Source organism: Scleropages formosus, chromosome 7 (genome assembly GCF_900964775.1).
Source record: "Scleropages formosus chromosome 7, fSclFor1.1, whole genome shotgun sequence".
Taxonomy (NCBI): Eukaryota; Metazoa; Chordata; class Actinopteri; order Osteoglossiformes; family Osteoglossidae; genus Scleropages; species Scleropages formosus.
The window spans coordinates 12,243,955-12,267,636 of NC_041812.1; the positions used below are offsets into that span (position 1 = coordinate 12,243,955).

Consider the following 23,682-nt stretch of genomic DNA (forward strand, 5'->3'; position numbering starts at 1 on the left):
TGCAACTCAGAGTTATTGTATACAGTGGACTGTATCACTTTAGACAGACAGACAGACAGACAGATAGATAGATAGATAGATGGATAGAAACTTGTGCCATTCCTTTTTCCCAAAGGAAATTACACAAGTTTCAGTACGTGGTTCTCAGTACAAGAGAGTAAGACATTCCCAAACACAAGAAAATACCCAAACATAACTGCACTCTTCACAGGAAATAAATGAAAGCGACTTTTTAACGTTATAAGCAACTTGCCACAGTTATGTATATCAGTCTATATCAGTATATTCTAATACAAGATAATTCTTTCCTCCTTTTAATAGAAAAAAGGAAGAATAAAAGGGGTTTAGTTTACCATGGTGATCATTTTTGCGGTCGTCAGAAAATTCACATTTTTGTTTTGAAGACATCCCACCATTCAGATGAGGTTCTGTGAAAAGGCTTCGCTTGTGTTTGCTTTGCTTTGTGTTAATAAAAAGTGATCCTTCAGAAAATGCTCACGTTTCCCCACAAACGGATTGTTTTATTACTATGCTCTGGTCACTCACACCATTGCTCACCTGCAGAGGATCTGGAGTCACTTGCAAGCACTGAACCTGGAGAAGAGAGACCCAAATAGCCCTGCTGAACGGCAGCCCTGTTATTTATAGCAGCAATTGAGCTGCAGACTAAATGGCATTAAATAGTCTTATGCAAATAATGAAGCCGGATATGCAAATACACGACACACCAACCTGTTAATTACAGGCCCAACCGAACATTCTCTACTTGCGTATGAGTAATTTTTATTGAACGTGGTAATCAGACCCCAGGTACATTACAGAATTTCCGTAATCCATTTGTTTTTCCTACCGTTTTGTTTGGTTGATTATTTGTCAGTTATGAATTTCTACCTATTTGTGTAATATATGTTTGAATTATGAAGCATCAAAGGGATATCTTAGTATGTTCTCCTTGGCCTGTTGGACTTCCTCTTCAGTGATAAAGAAAAGTGTATCAGGGTGGGGTGGTTGGGCAAGACAAAGCTACTTACAAAAAATTTTTTTACAGAAATTAATGGAAATCGTGTATATGATTCATAGTCTAGACATTTCGATGGACAGTTCACCACTTCAGTGTTCAGGAATGGGTGTATATGTTATAGTCAAATGTAAAAATATAGCCAGATATAATAATGATTTGAAAAACTATTAATCAATTCGTTTTATTGTAAACAATTACAGTGTATTTGAAATAACTGCGGTATTGCCTTTTAAATATTTATGATCTTTCAGTACCCATTGATAACAATGACACTGCGGGAATCGGCGACGCTCGGTCCGCATTAATGACCTTTCCTATTAGTTTGTGCTGGAGATTGTGCCCGATTGTAGGTGGCTTCACTTTTTCAGCCCCAGTTACTAGGAACATACGTGTTGTGCAATATAGGAACATATAAAATAATTTTAATCATAGTGTGTGAGTGATAGAAAGAGTGTGTTCCACTGATGTATGGATGAGTGACCCAGTGTAAGTAGTGTATCTAGCAGTGTAAGTCACCGTGGTGAATAAGGTGTGTGGGCTGGTAACACTACACAGAGTTCATTGGAAGTCGCGTTGGAGAAAAGCATCTGGTAAAAAAATAAATGTAAATGTATAAAGAAATGATGTGCCCATTGTATGAAGTGCAGTGATGACAAGTTATATCTAGTAACATAAGTGGCAAAAGATGAATGAATGAATGAATGAATGAATGAAAACGACGAGCCCTGGCCTGTTGTACTGAGCGCACCGAGGACATGGCTGTGCTTCTGCTGTCCAGCGTGTCCAAATGTGCTCAAGCTCACTTAGCGGTTCTAGCAGTCCCCGATGTGTCCAGCATACCCGGCCAGTATGTCCAGTCAGTGTGTCCCCCAGTGTTCTCAGTGCGTTCCGCGCGAGCTGCTGTAAGGCGTGCCTGCTGCACGGAGCTCTCATCGCGCACGCGTGATCCGCTCTGAGTCCACGAAACGCCTCTGGACGTCCGGTAGGTCGGCGGTCCGTGTCCGCGTCCGCGTCCGTGTCCACGGACCCCGCACTCGCACGGACCGAGCCGAGCGAGCGAGCCGAGAGAGCGAGAATCTGCGCTCCGCGCGCCCGCCGCGTCACCGCGATCTAGCTCTACTCGTTTGTGTTGGGGAGAGGGAAGGGGAGGCTCGCCTCGCGAGGCACGTCCAACCTGTGGCTGGTGCGCGCGCCCCGCAGCCGCGGGAACGCGCCGGACCCTCAGCCACCGACGCGCGGGCGGATTCTCGCCAGAAAAGGAGGCAGAGGCGCTAGAGGAGCACAGACGCGCACAGACAGACGCGCACACGCACACGCACACGCGCGCGGCAGAGTGGAGCGGACGTGCGCCGACATCGCTTCGTGGATGGCCCTGACATGGAGGAAGTTCCGTTCCAGAAGGTGCGGACCCGGCGGAGGAAGGGCCGCTGCCCCGGCGGAGCCCCAGTGAGCGCGATCGCGTGCGAGGACGAGTTCGACTGCAAGGAGCTGGAGGCGCTCTTCCAGAGCTACAACCTGAAGCTGGAGCAGACGGCCACCCTGAAGGCGCTCGGCGTGCTCATCCTCGCGGCGTCCACGCTCGCGGTGCTCGAGCTGGCGTCGGGTCCGAGCCTCACGGTGGCCAAGGGCTCGCACCCGGTGCACTGCGTGCTCTTCGCGTCGCTCTTCATCGTGACCAACGTGAAGTACCTGCAGGCGACGCAGCTGCAGCAGATCGTGCACCTCGGACTGCTCTTCAGCTTCACCTTCGCGCTGCTCTGCTGCCCGTTCTCGGCGAGCGCGCGCGGCACGGACGCGCCCGCAACGCCGGACCGCGGCGTGTGGCAGGTGATGCTGGTCACCTTCGTCGCGTACGCGCTGCTGCCGGTGCGGACACTGCTGGCCGTGCTCTTCGGCCTCATGGTGGCTGTGTCGCACCTCATCGTGACGGCCGCGTCGGGCACGGCCAGGAGACCCCGACTCTGGAGGGCGGTGAGTGTACGCGCGTGTGCGTTTGTACTTTCGCACTCCACTGTGTCCCTTCCTTCAGCGTAAACAACAACAACAACAACAACAATAATAATAATAAAACAGATGCAGAAGAGTCCAAAGACATGCTGTTCAGGTTCACCCATAGTGTGTGAGTGACAGAAAGAGTGTGTTCCACTGATGTATGGTTCAGTGACCCAGTGTAAGTAGTGTATCTAGCAGTGTAAGTCACCTTGGTGAATAAGGTGTGTGGGCTCATAACACTTACATACACTTCACTGGAAGTCGCGTTTGAGAAAAGCGTCTGTTAAATATATGTAAATGTAAATGTAATAATCAAGGTGGGAAGCACGGTGGCGCAGCGAGTTTGGCCGTGTTCTTCTATGTGGTGGGTCTGGGGTTCGAGTCCTACTTGTGGTGCCTTGCAATAGACTGGCGTCCCGTCTTGAGTGTGTCTCTCCCCATCCAGCTCTATGCCTTGTGGTGCTGGGTTATGCTCCAGCTTCCTGCGACCCTGCTTGGGACAAGCTCTGTGTGTGTGTGTGTGTGTGTGTGTGTGACGAGAAGAGCACGCCCCTTGTTTCAGCACCACAGCCCCGTGGAGAGCTCCTAGGCGTCCCGGAAAACTCTCGCTTTGTGAAACAACACAACATTAAATAACGATTCATATGTTACATCACATACAGAAGACTCGATTTAATTTTTTCTTTTTATTTGGATGAATTAATAATCTTGCTGATCCAAATTGTCATCAGCCTATTAGAGAAGCGACAGAACCATTCCCTTGAGTTGTGATCAGTTATTGATAATTAAACAAATATTATTATATAGAACTTTATTTAAAACCTGAACACACGTTACTAAAACAAAGCCTGAAATTCATATAATGTCATTAAAATATTTCAGTTACATTATATATAATTAGCAATAAGTAAATGTGAGTAAAATAGAGTCATGATAGGTACGTGGCTAAAGTCGAGATACCAGCAATAACAGTAATGCTACGCTGGAAACCGAGAAGTGTGTGTAAAAAGGGTGTAGTGATGTAAGTAAAGAGTGTGACTAGTGGGGCAGTAGGACAGTGCCCGTGTTTTCCCCCACGTTCTGAGAGCAAAGCCCCCCTGCAATGGCTGGGGGCTCAAAGAGAAGAGTATGGTGTTAGCGGCACTGGACATACCCACATCCCTTTCTTTTTCACACATTAAATGCGATTCAATACTTTCACTTAAACCCTGGGGCATTCTGTTTGTTCTGTTTAAGAAAGTACATAATTTAAAGTGATATTTAAAATGTGAGGGGGGTGCAGTGGCGCAGTGGGTTGGACCGGGTCTTGCTCTCTGGTGGGTCTGGGGTTCGAGTACCGCTTGGGGTGCCTTGCGACGGACTGGCGTCCCGTCCTGGGTGTGTCCCCTCCCCCTCCGGCCTTACGCCCTGTGTTGCCGGGTAGGCTCCGGTTCCCCGCGACCCCGTCTGGGACAAGCGGTTCAGGAAATGTGTGTGTGTATTTAAAATGTATGCCATCTTCCAATATTTCAGTAGTAGTATAAATATTATTATACTAATAGTACTATTTTTAATGTTTTTATTGTTTACATGAAACTATGCAGAAATATGTATAAAGCAATAGTAAATGTAACATTTAGTGCTTAATTCTTTCAAAACGCACTGTGACTCTGAATAAATAAATTCATTAAAGTTTAAGGAAAAGCAGATTGCGGTTTGATTAAATCAGTGTCAGGGAACCTATTAACTGGATCATCACTGAGCCTTCAAGCTCAACGGACTCATGGTGACCTAAAATCCACCATCTTCAGACCTAATGAGGTTAGATGACCATTCACTGGTGCAATTTGACCCTGAGTATCTTATTAGTACAGCTGGAGAGATGCCTTTTCGGGAGAGCGGTGGTGTCTTTGTATAGTGATGTGAAGAAGGAAGTCTGGCCTTTCAGCTCAACGGCATTGGGACATAACTACCCAACATCTAGTTTTCACTGAGCATTCGCTGTATAATGCTCAGCATGTCTAACATACTATTTTTTATTCATTTATCTGACACTGTTCTTCAGTGTAACTTACAACGTGAGGTTTGCACACTAATGTACAAACCTCACGTTGTAAGTTACACTGAAGAACAGTGGTATTCGAACCTGGATCCTTTGATCGCCAACCACTAACCTCCATGCCACCTTCTGCCCCATATCCTAGAGGAGAATGATAATGGTGCTCATCTGAGATCTGTTCCTTTCAGAAAAGTCACTGCCACAGAGGGCTCAGACAGAATCCACATTTTTCACCTCTTTAACACCTTTGAATTTATCTATTGATAAATAAGCTCAATTAGGGAAATAACACTCAATGACCGGGCTCAATAACAATGAAAACCTAGAGAGACACAGCAAATCCCAGGACCAGGAGTGAAGACCTGGAGACCAACATCTGATGAACTCTCCACTCCACCTGGTCCAACACAGAGGCCTCATCCCTGTACCGCATGAGACAAACTACAAGAAAATGACCTGCCAACCTATGTGATGCTGGAAACTGCTTGAATTAGGTTGCAGGATGGGACACTGCTCTGTTTCTTCAAAGAACTCTAATTTGATAAACTCAAGGGAGGTGCTGGAAAAAAAAATCCACACACAGTTTTTCAAAAATACTTTAGGTATCCTTTAGTGTAAAAACACAGAAGAAATTTATTGTTCATGAACTTAATGAACCTTTGGAATATAGAACAGTAAACTCTCCTAGAGTTTCTGGACTAGCAGCAGAGCTGAACATCAACCAACTATAATCTCACAAAAATTATCCACTCAGCAGCAGATGGCATAGTGGTTAGAGGCATCACCTTGCAACTGAAGCTCATGAGTTTGAATCTTTGGTCCTGTTACTTACCCAGAACTGATATTGTAAAAATTGCACAGCTGTATAAATGGGTAAATCATTACAAGCTGGTTAGTGTACAAAGCTAACATTGCAAGTAATCTTGGAAAAAACTTCCACACAAATTACTACATAACAATACTGATGAATCAATATGTGAAACCCAGAAGATTTCTTTGAATATTTGTCAGTGATGTTTCAGTACATCATCAGATCTGTTTGAAAGAAAAATCATTTTGCAGCTGAGCAGCTTGTTTATCCATAAATCATGAACAAGTGAAAAAATACATGTTTTCCATTTACTGTTTCATTGATGTTTTCTTCCTTACAATTAATGTGTATTATCTGAGCTGTGCAACAGGTCAATCTATAGGCAAACAAGGATTGGCAATTTTTTTCTGCCTATTTTATGTCTTGTTCTTAAATCATGACCCTCTACCATGCACATCTAATGGTAAAACAGTGCCTTTTACAGCTGCTTTATGCTACTTTTCTGCATTTACCTCAACCAGAGGTAGGAATAAACACTTGGTTAACTTGTGCAAGTAGGGGAACATAATTATGTTTCCACAGAACATCAGGATCTTCCCTGACTTTCAGTCTATTATCATAGGCCGTAAAGCCAGACATCTATAGTTGAACTAGAGCTTCTCATATAGAAAATGTCATTATATTTGTTTTAATATTGATTTATTTTAATTTAATTATAATTTATATTACAATTTAATATAGATTTCCCCTGACACAGCTGACAGGAGGATATTTCTTTTTGCAGCTGGTGGCCAACGTTGTTCTCTTCACGAGCGTTAACCTGTCTGGCCTGTTTGTTCGGATTCTGACCGAGAGGGCGCAGAGAAAGGCTTTCCTACAGGCCCGCAACTGCATCGAGGAAAGGCTGCGCATGGAGGATGAGAATGAGAAGCAGGTGTGACACACGTTTGTATACACATGCATGCCCATGCTTTACAGTGATTTGCGCCTTTATTCAGTTAATATTTCCAATGACACTACTGTAAACCCTAGACACATAATAGTTACATTTTCATACTTTTAGTTTCTTTAATAAAGCAGACTAACTTCCAGAATAAAATGTTACTTTTTGGTGACATGAGCAATTCACTGCTTTTGAGAGTAATACTAATTATTTAGATGACACTTTTCTTCAAGGTGACTTACAATGTGAGGTTTTCACAGTAAGCTACTTACACTGATTTGCCTATTATACACCTGGGTCATTTTTACTCTATTCAATTCAGAGTGAGTGCCCTGATCAAGAGCACTACAACAAGAGGGAGATTCAAACCGGGTTCACTGGTTGCAACAGAACAGCTCTTATCATTATAGCACATGCTGACATTTTCTCACAAGGTTAGGAACACACACACACACACACACACACACACACAGCTTCTTAGATCGTCTGACAACTAAAAACCTGAGTGTGAAGGCTGAGAGGGAGGGAACGAAAAGCACAGATTTGCCTGTCCCGTATTTTTTCACTCAGGAACGCCTCTTGATGAGCCTGCTCCCCAGGAACGTGGCCATGGAGATGAAGGAGGATTTCCTGAAACCTCCAGAGAGGATCTTCCACAAGATCTACATACAGAGGCATGACAACGTGAGGTAGGACAATGCGGTGAGGCCGTTTGAAGTTCTCAACGCTCTCCCACATGTTTGCTTCCCTTCATTTACTCATGAATGGATTTGCTCTTTTTAAGGGGCAGTTGTAGAGTTTTTCTTTTTGAAGCACTGATTAAAATGCAGGCTTCATTAAAATGCCCACCATCAAATCATTTCAAGCCACATCAGACTCCTCTGCATAACTACATGTATTAACATCTGTAAAACATATACAGAGATGTGTCACGTTTGTAAAGATATTCAAGCAGGCTCCCAATGCACAGGATGATTAAACACATGGGCTCTACTGAGCTTTGGAAGCTGAGCTGCAGGTTTTTAAGGCAGGACCTAGGACCCAAAGGTCAACAAGTTACCCCATCTGGTGTCAGGGTCCTGCATCTGCTGACATGTGTTGTTTGCACACAACCCTTGTGAATTTCAGTGGAACTTAGAGGAGAGTTTATTAGGGAGACTGATATATCTCTGCCTGCTGGTGGCATCGACAGCGTAAAGGGGACATCGCCGCCTGCCATTGCACCTGCACAATTTAGCTGTGTCACTGTGCGTTTGACCATATGATATGTCCGCGATGTCCGTGTTGCTGTGCGCCTTGTCGTGGCAGTTATTGTGGGCAGCATGGTGGCACAGTGAGTAGCGTTGCTGGCTCACAGCACCTGGGTGATACGAGAGGTCGTGGGTTTGGTCCCCGCTCAGTCTCTGTGGAGTTTGCATGTTCTCTCCGTGTCCGCGTGGGTTTCCTCTGGGTGCTCCGGTTTCCTCCCACAGTCCAAAGACATGCTGTTCAGGTTCACCTATAGTGTGTGAGTGACAGAGAGAGTGTGTTTCACTGATGTATGGATGAGTGACCCATTGTAAGTAGTGTACCTAGCAGTGTAAGTCACCACGGTGAATAAGGTGTGTAGGCTGATGACACAACATAGAGTTCACTGGAAGTCGCTTTGGAGGAAAGTGTCTGCTAAATAAATAAATGTAAATGCCGGTGGTCTCAAGGTCAACAATAACTGGCCTGTTTCCTGTCAAACCATTTGCAGAGTATGCATCTAACTCTGGGTTCTCTCAAGTAACTGTGTTTTACCACACTACAGATGCCATTCACAGCACTCTGTACTCAGACAGGCCACTGTGGCAGTCATCTGAACCTAGGCAAAGGATTAGTTATGGATTAGGATTAATTTAGGGAAACTCCTGTGAATTAAATTTGTACAGATGTCGTCTCAAGAAGTAAAATAAAACCATTCCTTCAGGAGCAGACCTTTGCCCCACGCATCTTACATCGATGCCCTTACAGCAACGCACAAGAATCATATTTATAATGTCATCCCAGATATTTGACATTGCTCCCAACATAAACAAGTATCTAACAGAAGGCCCATCAATAAACTGGCTCTCCCACCCATCATACACCTGGGGTTGGCCCCTTTCCTTAAGTGTTCCAACTAGGGGCTAACATGGGAATAGGAGGCCGGAGGCCCAGGTGTCACAATTTACATTGACACATTCATTTAGCTAACACTTTTCTCCAAAGTGACTTACAATGTTAACCTACTTACAATTATTTACCCATGAATAGAGCTGTATATTATATTTTTATGACAGCAGTTGTAAAATGTGCTCTTAAAGGGCCATGTGGATAAAACCCCATCAGAAAGTAGCCTGTGGGTTTTTGGAGGTCACTGCACATGTGTGGAAGAGCAAACTGCTCATGGCCATCGACTGCTGCATGTCGACCTTCGGATACCAGCTCTCTTCTGCCGTACCCAGGCCCTGTGCACTGTGTTTGATTGTAATGACTATTCTGGTAATTGCACGGAGGGCAATTATTCCCCCAAATTCAGGAACGATGATTCCAGTGTTCGTTTAATCAGAGCCGCTGCACTTTAATGAGCAATTATCATGTTGTTCCAAATGTCATTTCAAGCGGTGTAGATGCGGACCTGTCAGACCAGCTCTTTAAAAGTGTACAGTAATTGCCTTGTGCTGATACCCAGTAAGTTCAGGCACAGACAGACGGTGCTGTATACTTTACTCTTCCAGTGATACTCACTGGAAAGTACCTGTTCTGGAATGAGAATATTTAAAAGCATAATTAGCAATGAAGTCCCCCTGGATACCACTGCAGTGTTGCTCAGTGCTGGGTGTGTGAGTGACAGGGTCAAATTTAGAAGACCTGTTACACAGAAAACAATGAAACAGTGCTGGTTAACTCCCAGCAAAATGACTCCTATGGCAGGCAGTGATGGATTTTCTGGACATTTTTATACAATTCTCAAAAGATAAAATTAAGTAGATAATACACAACTGGAGGTAAAGAGACAGCAAAAGTACAAATGGTAAGGGTCAGGGTAAATGGTAAGAGTGTATCTCTTATGCTGGCCAGTGGTCAATGCATTAGTTAGTTGTCACCTTTCACTCAAAAGACCTAGGTTTAAATTCCTGCTCCTACTGCAGTACCCATAATCAAGGCTCTTATCCTGAATTGCTTAGGACAAATTATTCAGATGTATAAACAGGTAAATCAGAGTACATAGCTTAGTAGGCAAACCAAACAGTGCAAGTCACTTTGGGGGAAAAAGTCAACTGCATAAATAATAATGACACCGTGGTGATAAACACATATGGAACATGAAGGCCATAATTAATTAGGAATAGCAAGATAGCATCACAAATGGACAAACAGGTCTTTCTCTGGGACGTTTGCTTATGACATGTGGGGGACCACAGACAGAGACAAGTCAAATTATCACGTGTCTACCTGAAAAATCTTGTGAATTGCACTTTGTCACACATTTGTTGATACCTTTGATTCCATGGGAACCGATGAGGAAGGTGTCAAGATGATTTCACGCTCAACTGCTTAATCTCCCAACATCCCAGAAAAAAAAAACTCTTTTGGGTAGTTTCATCTCTTGGAAGGCATCTTTGCACACAATGTTCATACGCTGCACACATACACAGGAAAAAAGTTATAATGCAAAAAGTTATAAAGTATTTTCTGGTTACAGATGGCTTTCAATTAAATTCTTCACAGTAAATTGAATTTATGACACCTAATTAGTTTGACATCTGTGATATGACAAAATGGCATTTAGCGCATCCTTCCCCAAGTCTGTCGGATCCAAACATCAGGGACGTAATTTTTCCACTTTCGAATGCCGGAACCGTTCCCAAAAATGTCGAATGCAGCAACACGTCAAGATATCCGGCAAATATTTGTGTTTGAATGAAATAATGTTGGCGATTTTAAAAATACTGCATTTCCCTTTGCAGCATCTTGTTTGCGGACATCGTGGGATTCACGAGCCTGGCATCACAGTGCACCGCTCAGGAGCTCGTCAAGCTGCTAAACGAACTCTTCGGGAAATTCGACGAGCTTGCCACGGTGAGTCACCGCTTTGCTCCTTTCGTGTTGTGCCTTGAACCCAGGAGTGAGTTTATTACACCGGCACTGACAGGCTGGGGCTTTTTGGTTTTGCCTGCTGCTCAAGTGTGTGGGGGATACGATTACTGTGTCTCATCTGGGTGGGATTTCCAGCTCAGGTTTTTGGCCTGTTCCTGGACCCATTACACTGCCTCATTGCTTGTAGATGGTCAGAACAGTGCTACAGTGCTCTGGAACAGTGCTCTGGAGCTACAGCCATCATTATGTACATATCTCTTATGTCTTCATATCATTCATTCTCCAGACACAATTATTGACTTTGTGAGAGACGGACAACCGATGGCAGGATTGTGGAGACAGTTGAAAAAATCCAAATGGATCCAAGATACTTTGTAAAAATCCAGTAACTTGACCCTCTCCCAGTGGAATCAAGAGAATGATTATTAGTGCTTCAGTGAAACCGGTCAGTGAAAGTTCAGGAGATCTATAAGTCAGGGTGTGAAATGATATATGAAGTGGGCCAATTCCAGCATTCAAAGACCACAGAGTCACCGACTGATTCATAGCAGGAAGAAGGATGGGGTCATGTGATTTTTAGCATTAATACTAACCTACATAAAGCTGCCAGCTGGTGAGCTGGTGAAAAAAAAAAATTCCAGGGAGGTCCCCCACTATGCAAAAGACGACCTCCTCTAGAGGATGTTTCCTTGACAAAAATGTACTCCATTATAGCCTCCATTACCCTCTGACGCACTAACGTTCACTTGAAATAAATTGTTGCTCATCACTTTCGCACCAACAGCACAAGCCAGAGTACATTTTTTCTCTGATGATTTCAGTGTTTCACGCTGCAATTGGCTGTTCCGTTTCCTGGAGCAGTCGCTAACTTTCAGTTTCACTTATCAGCTCTTTATATTTCACTTATTGACTACTCATTTGCTACTTACATCCATACATCCATTTTCAGTAAATGCCTAGTAAATCCCTAGTTCAGGGTTGTGGTCAAAAGGAGCCGGTCCCAGAAAGTATATGTTATGATGCTGGGTGCATTGTGGACAGGACACATGTCAACCACAAGGCAATCACACGGACTCATTCACTCAGGCACTAAGGCAACTGAGTTTCACTTTAGACTGTGGCAAGAAACCAGAGCTCCTGGAGGAAACTCACATGAAAATTTTTGGTGCAGACGTTTCATTACCAATCAAGGTCAGCTCACAGAAAATGAAAACGGAGGAAAAGGGAGGAGTGTGTATATACAGGCCTTTTTTGGTTTGTGTGGCATTTGTATTTTAGTTATGTTGGTTAGATTGTTGCTCTTACTTCATTACTTTTTCTGAGAGTGATTACAGTCTCTTCATCCACAATCGGAGAACTTAGACAGACTCATTTTTTCCAGAGCCACTGAGTCTTAAACAGACTTTGCTCACACTGACTGCCAGTCACTAGACTGGGGTAACTGATGGTGTGGCAGTGAGTGCTGCTGTCTTTGGCTCACAAGGTTACAGGTTTAAATCCCACCTCCTGCTGCAGTACTCTGGAGCAAGGTTCTTACCCCAAAAATGTTCCAGTAAAAATTAGCCAGCTGAGTAAATGTATTATTATTGGTACCTTAATGTCACTTTGGAGAAAAGCAAAAATGTAATTAGCGGACATAGTTTAGGGAGAGCTTTTCATGAGGGAAGGTCTCCTGCCCCTGGTTCTGGAAGTGTGCAGTGGACTGGGCACCTGTTTGTGATGTAATGCCGTGGCTGTAGGGGGACCCTGCCATTCTTACCATTAGTCCTTCATGTCACTCAGCCAGCTGGCACAGTTTAGGAGAGCATCAAGAACACAATGTCTCTGCCTCCTGTCATCTCCGTGTCTGTGCCTCATCCCTTAGCACAGGCGCCATTTTGCCCCGTCTCCCAATCAGCCATTCACAACGGCCTTCTTGTGACCGCTCCACAGCGTCCACGAGGCCGCCTCTCTCTCAGAGCACTAAATGGCTACAGAAAGTATTTGTTTGGGTGTGCACATCCTCAATAAGACAAGGCCATCCATCAAAATGGCTCTCCGATATTTTTAACAGGTTGTTGTATCTCAGGCCTTCTCACCCCAAATGTCTCCAGTTTATTCCTAACCCTTTTACCTTTATTAACTTAGCGCCACTTCTGAGTGCTCTGTGGTTACAGTTCTATGGACAGCCTGGTCTCCAATATCTTTGAAAACCACATATTTGTATTGATTTTTCCCAGGAATGTGGAAACTCTTGGCTCAAACTGTCATACACAGAAATGATTCTTTCATATCTGTTTAGAATACATTTGAATAATATAGGCCACAATAGACTCCAGCTTGCAATGGAAAGGATTCCATACTGCATATGTTCATATTTATTCAGTGTTGTTCTCATGAAAAAGCTCTTAAAGCCTGGCAGATATCAAATTGATCCATTATCAAGACTAAAAATAGAACTCTTGTTTCCTTCCTTAGTTCAGAGCTGCTCTTGTCTACTAACACATTGCTTGTTTTCTCACTCCTTTCTGCGGTGGAGTGTGGTCTGCTTTCTGACATCTTACACTCTTGTGTATTTGATTTCTAACCTGCCACTGTTTGCCATGTTCACCTCCTCATTGAGCTGTTTTTATTTTCTGTGAGCTTTTTAGACCTCTCATCCTGCCCTGTTAGTTACTTCCACTAAAAATATTCATCTCCTGCTTCCAAAGTAGTTGGTAGATAGGCCTTGTTGTGGAGGCGGTAAAGGGGTTGCGGTGGTGCGATGGTGCGGTAGCGTGGCAGGTTTGGCCAGGGCCTGGTCTCTAGTGGGTCTGGGGTTCAAGTCCTGCTTGGGGTGCCTTGCAACGGACTGGCGTCCTGTCCTGGGTGTGTCCCCTCCAGCCTTGCACCCTGTGTTGCCTGGGTTAGGTTCCAGCTCGCCACGACCCTGCTTGGGGCAAGTGGTTTCAGCCTTTCTGTGTACATGTATCCAGGACATTAGACACAGGATGACCCTGAGGAAGCACAGTAATCCTTTTATCGTCTTCCGTGCATGCGATAAAGTGAGACTGAGACAGGAAGACATTCTTGGTCTGCTCACCTATTTGTATTTGCACATAAACTTTTCAGAGGAGTGTTTTCCTTGCTAGGGGTGCGGTGGCGCAGCGGGTTTGGCTAGTTTTGGTTCTCCGGTGGGTCTGGGGTTCGAGCCCTGCTTGGGGTGCCTTACGACGGTCTGGTGTCCTGTCCTGGGTGTGTCCCCTCCCCCTTCAACCTTATGCCCTGTGTTGCCAGGTTAGGCTCCAGTTCACCGTGACCCTGCTCAGGAGCAATTTCAGACAGTGTGTGTTTTCCTCACTGATTATTACTAGAGTAATATATAAAATAACTGAAAGACCCTAACAAGTTTTTGGATTGAACTGCAGCGGAGTCATGCATCAGCACTTAGTTAAATCATTAAAAAAACCCTCCTTCCACCTGCCATGCTTTCTGTATGGCTGTTTTAAGTACAGTATGTTTGCATCTTGTCGTTTTTGTGTTTGTGCACACATCTATGTAAGCTTGCCACATAGTAGCAAAGCTCTCATAATCTACTTTATGCTAAATCCAACCCAAGACCTGTGAGCAAAGGTCCGAAAGAACACCACACAGTGTAATTCCTTTTGGGACAATGCTATGACTAGGGATCCCACATAACAAAGAGCACGGACTATGCATTTCCTCCTTCCAAGCTTTCCAAGCAGAACAGCGTTTTAATTATTGATTATCGCCCTGCTTCATCTCTGCATCTGAGGGAGACTTGAAGAAGCTGTGTTTTGCTTCATATTATACACATAGGAGTTATGAATATTAGCCCATGTTGCAGTGTAGTTGACACATGAGTAGTGGCCAATGTACTATGGTGAAGCAGAATGTGCTCTCTTCCCTCACCCCTCACTCTGACAGGCTTCTGAAGATGGGGGTTTGGAGTGAATGGGTTTTGGCTGCTCCAGCACTCAGAGGCTGTAAAGAGAATGTGGCTTTGTGTCTTTAGGACAGCTGGAGTGGAACACTGTCCAGATCTCTGTGGTGGGAAAGCAAGACGAGGCAACATATACACACAGAGTGCCACAGAGAGCCCTGCTGTGTTTACTTCTTCCGGTGCCCTCATGTATTAATTCTAAATGTGATTTCATGAGGAAAATGAAAATTTATGACGTTCAAAGGCACACACCAAGGTCTAGTCTCTGAAAAACCTTGGTGGTAGAAAAGTCCTCTTTGTGCCCGTGAGAAGAAGCCCCTGAGAAAACAGAAAAATGGAGACAAAAGACACCAAGAGAAAAGAACAAATGCATTTTTCTTACTGTTGATTTGTCTGAGAACATGTCAATAAAGCAACAGACATCTGTATCGATACCCTAACCAGCAGACGGTGCTCTCATCATCGTGATATCTTCCTGCTTTTCTGCTCTTTTCCAGCAGTATGTGACTGTCGGCTAAGTACCGCCACATAAACAGAGGAATTTAGCACCGTCTAATTGAGATTTATGCCTTGTCATGTTTGTTAGTCACACTGGAACAGCTTGAGCCATCAAAAGAAATTCATTTAGGCGAACAGGAGCACAGTGGCAGGTTGAAGCGATTTAATTTCCACTGTGACATGTGTCTTTTTGTGTGATGCTCCATATCACTCTTGCACTCACCACGTCAACGTCACTTATAATCTCCATGCTAATCAGACACTTCAGCAATACATTTTCTGATGCTTATCTCTGGAGTGGATTTATCACACAGTATGCACCAAACTGAAACAATAATGGAAATAAAGCAGTGAAAAAAATGTGTCTCCTAGTTAATCACATGGAAAGAGTTGAAAGAGTGTGTGTGCCGCACTGAAAACACTGCAATCCATCTTCTCTCCATGTGGCTGTTACGTATCTCCTACGACAAATACTCTTCTTTTTATTTAGAGAAATACACTGTGACTATGAACTGGACTAGTAACATGCCTTGTCATTCATTCATTGATGTAAAACATATCTAGATGTTGCTCCAGGTCTTTGTAACATGACAAAGGGCAGCTTTCATGGCTTCATAATTATATACCATGAGTGCTGCTCATATAATCACACACACACACACACACACACACACACACACACACACACACACACACACACACACAGTCTGAAACCACTTGTCCCAAGTGGGGTCGCAGTGAACCAGAGCTTAACCCGACAACACAGGGCGCAAGGCTGGAGGGGGTGGGAACACACCCAGGATGGGACGCTAGTCCATTGCAGGGCACCCCAAACAGGACTCAAACTCCAGACCCACTATAGAGCGGGATCCAACCAAGCCTGCCATGCCACCGCACCCACTATGCTCATATAATTCTGTATTTAATTAAAAAAATAAATTGTTATTCCAAATGTGGGCTTGATAAGTATCAGATTAGCAATAGTTTGCTACAAAAACCAATTTTCATGGAAAAAATAACAAATTGTGCAACTATATTTGCTACAATGCTTTTGTGACAAATCAACAAATATTTCTATCATCACAGTCCCTTTTAACTGAGTTTGAATTATGGCCCATGAGGAGATATAACAATTATAAAAGGAAATTGAAGACTGAGAATTCAAGAAATAGTAGTTGTTATTACATTGCCAACACAATCCAATTTTGCAGAATGATGAAACTGCTTTAAGTGCTCACAGAAGCTACTAAATAGAAAGTTATGGAGGAAACAGCCGATACAATCTCAGCTAAGTAGAAAAGTTCCCAAGTGATATTATCTTCCTGGTAACCATTCAACAATGTGTGCCTTCAGAAAGCAGTGAAAGACTCACTGTTGGCAGCATAGATGGTGACTTTAGCTCAGCCAAACAAAGAGGCGTCAGGTTTCGGAATAAGTGCTTAGGTTTCTACAGGACTAGGGTAAGGAGGGGCAGGCAGACTAGAAGCTGAACCAGCAGCAACAACATAGAAAGGGGGAAGGTCGAGACATGTGGCAATACCATCCTTCCCTGGAGTGAGGGACCATAGGGTCAAGGGCACAAAGGGACCCTAGTGCAGCTCTGGACTCGTGCATAGCATGGAGAGACAAAGAGAATGCAGTCCAAAACATGACAGAAGAATATGCACGCTATACAGAAAGGTATTGAACAAACAGGAAGAGTGCTGAGCATTGCTGATATGTGCAACAGCTATAGGTGGATAGAGGAGAATAAGGTAAAGATCTGGAGCATACATGCAAAAACAATGTAAGAACAACCACAAATTATGATAGCCATAGTTGAGTCAACTTGAGACAGCAGGTGACAAAATGGTTAGAGCTGTTACCTGCCACTTAAAGATCCCAGGTCCAAATGAACTTCCTGCTGTAGTACCCTTGAGGAAGGTACTTTGTACTAATGTACTAATGTACTCTGAATTGGTACATTAAAAATTACCCAGCTGTATAAACTGATAAATCACTTAGTAGATTAGTATACAAACCACACACTGTAAGTCACCTTGGGCAAAGTTAAGTTAGATAAAAAATAATCAATGATAATTCTTGTGATTAGAAAAATAGTCAGTTTTTGTAGGAAAGCACATTTCGCTCACACTATAAGGTTACGTAGTTTGGATAATACATTGCGGGTAAATTATCAGCTAGTCATGTTTGCCGTGATATAGAAACAGTCCATGCAGTACCTGATCTGGAATGGGACCTGTAAGAATGGAAGCTGAGTGACCTGAGAGATTAACCCTATTTAGATTAAATAAGGTAAGGAGCAGTCACTGACCAATAGGGAGGACGCACAACATCAGGTTAAGACAGTCAAAGCCTGACCATCTTTAGCACCCTCAAGTAACAACTGACGTCAGAAGGCTGCCTAGAAGTTGCCTGAGTTTGCATGAACACAGCCAGCATGTGAAGTGCTACTTTTGGAGCTGCTGTGGACCTAAATCTGTAAATCATCATTTCCTTAGGAGGCCTGGTACTGAACCTTAAGACGTCAACATTTAGGTCTATCTCTAGCTAGTATGCTTGTAATCTATTGAGTCCAGAGGTGTCTCGATGTTCTACACTTTAGGAAGGATACAAATTTTTGCCATTTAAATCGATTGTTTAAAATAGATGGTTGGAGAGACGATGAAACATTGACCTGCTCTTCTAGCATGGGTGGCTAAGACAATGCCAACAGAATGAGAGTTGAAGAAAAGCAGAAAAACTGTTTTCTGAAGTGCTCTCGACTCATTAGAACCTTTCAAGGAACCTGAAAACTGTTGTTATTCTTTTTTATCGCGCACCTTACTTGTACTGAACTGCTGCTCCTGGTGCTGCACTGAATTGTACGTGGTTATACCTAAACATGCACAAAATACATTTGTGTTGGTAAACATATTGAAATGCGGTACAAAATTATAAGACTATAAAATGACTCGGGGGGTGCGGTGGCGCAGTGGGTTGGCCCACAGTCCTGCTCTCCAGTGGGTCTGGGGTTCAAGTCCCGCTTGGGGTGCCTTGCGGCGGACTGGCGTCCCGTCCTGGGTATGTTCCCTTCCCCCTCCGGCCTTACGCCCTGTGTTGCCGGGTAGGCTCCGGTTCCCCGTGACCCCGTATGGGACAAGCGGTTCTGAAAATGTGTGTGTGTGTGTGTGTATAAAATGACTCAGTGAGTTAGGAATCTTACTATCTTGTAGTAAAATCCTCCCCATCAGAATAATCCGTTTCACCCATTTACTGAAAATGCACAGAAGAAAAACCTGCCAAATTGGAGTCAAGAGGTTCATTCTCAGGAACATTTTTGTCTGACAGGAGAATCACTGCAGACGCATCAAGATCCTGGGGGACTGTTACTACTGCGTGTCGGGCCTGACGCAGCCCAAGACAGACCACGCCCACTGCTGTGTAGAGATGGGCCTCGACATGATTGACACCATCACGTGAGTGCCAGCAATCTACGTACTTAACCTGAAGTGATACAGTAAAAATTACTCTGCTGCATGAACGAGCAAATCATTATAAGTAGCTTAGCATACAAACTTAACATTGGAAGTCACCTTGCAGAAAAGAGTTAAATAACCTTTAATAATACTGTCTCGAGACACCATACTGATGGCTCAGCTGCCACTGCACAAAACGCGTGCCAGAGTTAGTTGTCCTGTATCATTGTCCACTCGATTTCAGTTTGTGACAGAAAGCAGGACTGATGAGGCGAGTGAGCTTCTGGCCCCTATCCTACAGAAAAAACACAAAGTACTGGACAGATGTTGCTGCCTATCATCCAGGTGTCAACACATTCTCTTCTCCAAAGAGCAGTACCTAGATTTCCATCAATGACAGAGCCAGATGTAGGACCTCTGAAAGCATGATTTTGCTACACTGATCCTATCAGAGCAGAAAGGAATGAGTCCGAACAATATTCTTCTTGCAGTCTCCCAGTATCCAGACCCACAGTGTAAATATTGTTGTGGCAAAGCAAAGAGGGAGAAGAGGGAGCCTGCCCATCTCTGTCACGTAGTGTCTTGCTATTTTTCTTTTTCTGTATTTCTATTACAGTGTCCAAGCTTGACAAATTGCAACAGATCCAGCACATTTGTTCGGGAACACTAAAAAGGTTAATTATGAAAACACAACTTAGTCATCAGTAAGAATTTGTCCAATTTGGCAAGGTAAAAGCAATGGAAGAATTCCCTATTTGTATTTGAGCAAAGGACAATGTGTCTCAAGGAGATGTATGAACAACAACCAAGAATCAAAAAACCTCAAAAGAGAGAGATGACAAAAATAAATAGCCTACAGAAGGCAGGCATTCGTCCTTAGTTCTAGCACACAGTCTGCTACATGTGCAGCGCTCTCATTATCAATATAGTTATCCCACAGGCACCTATAAGTACACTTATTTATAGTAGATAAATGCATAACAGGCTGACTGATCATGTGCAATATTTGCAGTTTCACTGTAAGAGCTATGTGAGGTTGTAATCACTCAACAGAAATGGAAGTTTACACCAGGCTGGAATGACGGATGTTTTCACTTAAGCAGCAAGATAACAACTAACATCAATAATTGTGAATTTTTTGCTTGTATTTGTAAACAGAGCAAAAGAAAAGTATTGTGGCATTCTGACAAATACTGCCTTCTTTAGAAGGCTGCTCTTCAAGGCACAGACTAAGGTTGAACTACAACGCCCTCTCAACAGGGAATTTCCATCCAAAATCCTTTCAGCATTCAGAAAACTAGCCCTAAGTGTGTCACTGACTCAGGAGCACATAGGAGCAGTCGATGTCCTGCCAGCCCTCTGACGTATGTAGCCTTGCTCACCTTGGTCCTGTCAACTACCTTGAGTCCTACAGAACTTGCTTAAAATATGTGACTGTCATGCAAAGCGTGTAGTGAAAACATGACATGAAATACAATTTTTACAGACGAAATGTTCGTCTTGTTAAACCACCCATGATTTGGCTGCTGGAAATGTTAAAAAATGTCCATATCGTTGGGCATTTCGCTTTCTCTCGAATTAGACGCCACTAAACATCACTCTATATTAAGATAGCAGCCGAACGGAATCAAACACCTCCCTTAGACTCCTCTGTGTGAAGTCTGAGTTGACATTTTCAAGACAGTACCTGAAAGTAAACCGAAACATCAGAGTAAGGAAAAATGAGCAGAGTGTTTGGCAGGCATAAAGAGCAAAGCTCTGGGGATCATTTAATCTGCTTCACTGTTGAATACAGTCCAACATGACTTGTTTGAGTGCAGAAGGTGAGTCCTGTGCAATTCGGACACCAAATCGTTACTATGAAAATATAAAGACTGCATAAAATAAAATATGAAAACTGCATAAACTAAAAAACTGCAACGTGGAAAATGCAGCAGAAACGTAGCAGAAATCTGACTGTATTTTAAAATAATTACTTTTATATTTATTTTTCATGATGGTAGGTTGACTTTTTGACCTCTAATCACTGCTGCTGGTTATTAAGTACAAACTGCGCTTATCTCTGCCTAGGAAAAATCCTTTTTTACAGGGTTATTAGAAAAATCCCTTACTTTTTTCACCACAGCCTGCCTTTTGCTCACAAATTTGCATATAGAAAGTGAAAGGCAGTCCACAGTGAAATCTTTTAAGTCCCATACATCACCAACTCTGTTCCTCTTCTCCTCATTAAAGCCAGTGAATTGTTTCAAAAAAACTTGCTGACCAAGCTTTCTGTTTTGAATAAAAGAATCAGCTGAATGACACACACACACACACACACACACACACACACACACACACACACACACACAGAAACTGCTTGTCCCAAGTTGGGTCGCAGCAAGCTGGAGCCCGACCCAGCAACACAGGGCACAAGGCTGGAGGGGGAGGGGACACATCTAGGATGGGACACCAGTCCATCACAAAGCACCCCAAGCAGGACTCAAACTCGAGACCCACCAGAGAGTGGGACCCAGTCAAACCCTCTGCGCCACCACGCTCCCCTTAGCTAAATTAATAAAATTCAAATGCAAAGTAAAAGTTGTGAACTCCTATGACAATTTTAACTAAGGACTGATTTTGAGGAGATGGACTGAAGAGAGCTCAAAGAAGGTCATGTATAGATTTCATACAAGCAGGGAATTCTGACATACACACCACCATTACAGAGATGTGTTTATTCCTTGAATTGGCAAGAACTTTTCTGCAGAGCGACACAAGCACAGTGTGGTTCCTACAGGTGGTTTGTAGGCGGCTTCCTCGCCATAAGAGGTTTGTCTGCTCCAGGTCTGTAGCGGAGGCTACGGAGGTGGATCTCAACATGCGGGTGGGCCTGCACACGGGCCGGGTCCTCTGTGGGGTTCTCGGTCTTCGCAAGTGGCAGTACGATGTCTGGTCCAATGATGTGACGCTGGCCAATGTGATGGAAGCCGGGGGACTACCCGGGTAAGCCTGTGTCTCAGCCATCCAAGTTCCTCACCTTCCATAGAAGGATCAATTCCTAGCTTTGTGAATTGACATCCTTGCCATGTTCTACTGAAACGTGTCTTATGACCAGCTTATGCATTTTGGTATTCACGCACCCCAAAGGATGCTTACGCAGCTGGCAGCTATTAACAGTAGACATACATCTCTTCATGTCTCTGCCCTGCAGGAAAGTACACATTACCCGAGCCACTCTGGAGTGCCTGAACGGAGATTACGAGGTAGAACCAGGCTACGGCCATGAAAGAAATGCCTTCCTGCAGAAGCACGACATTGAAACATTCTTCATTGTGCCATCCCACCGACGGAAGGTGAGACAGTTTGTGTGGTGTGGAGAGTAAGTAAGTATGGCCAGAGATTATTCTAGCATATGGTATCTATGAGGTGAGAGAGAAAGAGTGGAATGTCGTCCTTTGTGACCGTTTTATATGGGTCTTGCTTGTACATTAAACAGGTAGCAGCTTTCAAAGATCAGAGGGCCTTTTGCCTTCTGTTGCACTACAGCTTATGTGAATGCATTAGAGGAAGCAGCGGAAGAACATGTCCCTGCCAATTTATCACAGCCGTAGCTCCCACATCACTGATACATCTGGTTGCAGAGAAGACCATTTATTTTATGTTCAGATACTAACATATCTTAATAAAATGTAATATGCGAAAATTACACAATTTTTTCATCTGAAGGCTATTTTAATTCCACCATATTCAGTTCTTGGCTATAAATTTCATCAGGTATACCAATCAAGTGAGATAACACATCTAACCCCTTACGTGTTCACAGGAAAGGAACAGCAAAAGGCTGTTAATAGCTTATGTTATTCACACAGTGACACTGCTCTCTTCCTTTACTTTTTATAATGCTCATAAGGACATTAAACTGAGTGATATTTTAAGAGGTGATTTATACAAAATGACACATTTTACTCTTCCATTGTTTTTAAAACTTTGTAAATTGAGCTGATAAAATTCAGTGCGGCTTTTAGTGGTTAAGAAAAATGTGAAAGTTGGAAAACTGGAGCCATAAGTGAGAAACTATGACAAGCCTTTTAATCATGCTTTCCACGTGACTATAGTAAGCATGTTTTTCAGTAGAGCTGAAGTTACAGACTCCCCCTGTGTCTCAGAGTTTGGAGATGGGGAGGAGGTGTTGTTTGAGACGGCTGAGGTGTGAATGTTCCTCTGATGCACCCCCCCACTTCCTGGCGAAAAGCTTCCAATCTGCACTGTGGGCGTTACAAGTGTGCTCCAAGGCTGTAGTATCATCAGCTTTATAAAAAAAAAACACTCAAATGAAGGCATTTTTACCATTTCTGTTAGAAGTACCTTTAACCCAAACATTTCACCTATTTATAACAGAATATTTAATAGATAGGGGGTGCGGTGGCGCAGTGGGTTGGACCACAGTCCTGCTGTCCAGTGGGTCTGGGGTTCAAGTCCCGCTTGGGGTGCCTTGCGACGGACTGGCGTCCTGTCCTGGGTGTGTCCCCTCCCCCTCTGGCCTTACGCCCCTGTGTTCCCGGGTAGGCTCCGGTTCCCCGTGACCCCGTATGGGACAAGCGGTTCTGAAAATGTGTGTGTGTGTGTGTGTGTATTTAATAGATATGGGGGGTGCAGTGGGTTGGACCACAGTCCTGCTCTCCGGTGGGTCTGGGGTTTGAGTCCCGCTTGGGGTGCCTTGCGACGGACTGGCGTCCTGTCCTGGGTGTGTCCCCTCCCCCTCCGGCCTTACGCCCTGTGTTACCGGGTAGGCTCCGGTTCCCCGCGACCCCGTATGGGACAAGCGGTTCTGAAAATGTGTGTGTGTGTGTGTGTGTGTGTGTGTGTGTATTTAATAGATCCAACTCAAATGTATTTATCCATAGTACAACAGC

At 43.9% G+C, this 23,682-nt stretch overlaps 1 protein-coding gene across 1 annotated transcript in view; it reads left to right on the forward strand.

Moving 5' to 3' along the window:
- The first annotated feature begins 2,302 nt into the window (after window positions 1–2,302).
- LOC108937596 (adenylate cyclase type 1-like) overlaps window positions 2,303–23,682 on the forward strand; it is a 33,952-nt gene continuing 12,572 nt past the window's right edge. Inside the window, exons 1-7 of the mRNA XM_029253299.1 lie at window positions 2,303–2,992; window positions 6,647–6,796; window positions 7,376–7,494; window positions 10,780–10,891; window positions 18,660–18,787; window positions 21,614–21,772; window positions 21,981–22,122. Of these exons, the coding sequence (XP_029109132.1) occupies window positions 2,399–2,992; window positions 6,647–6,796; window positions 7,376–7,494; window positions 10,780–10,891; window positions 18,660–18,787; window positions 21,614–21,772; window positions 21,981–22,122 (1,404 nt within the window). The 5' untranslated portion in view covers window positions 2,303–2,398. The remainder of the gene's footprint in view (window positions 2,993–6,646; window positions 6,797–7,375; window positions 7,495–10,779; window positions 10,892–18,659; window positions 18,788–21,613; window positions 21,773–21,980; window positions 22,123–23,682) is intronic.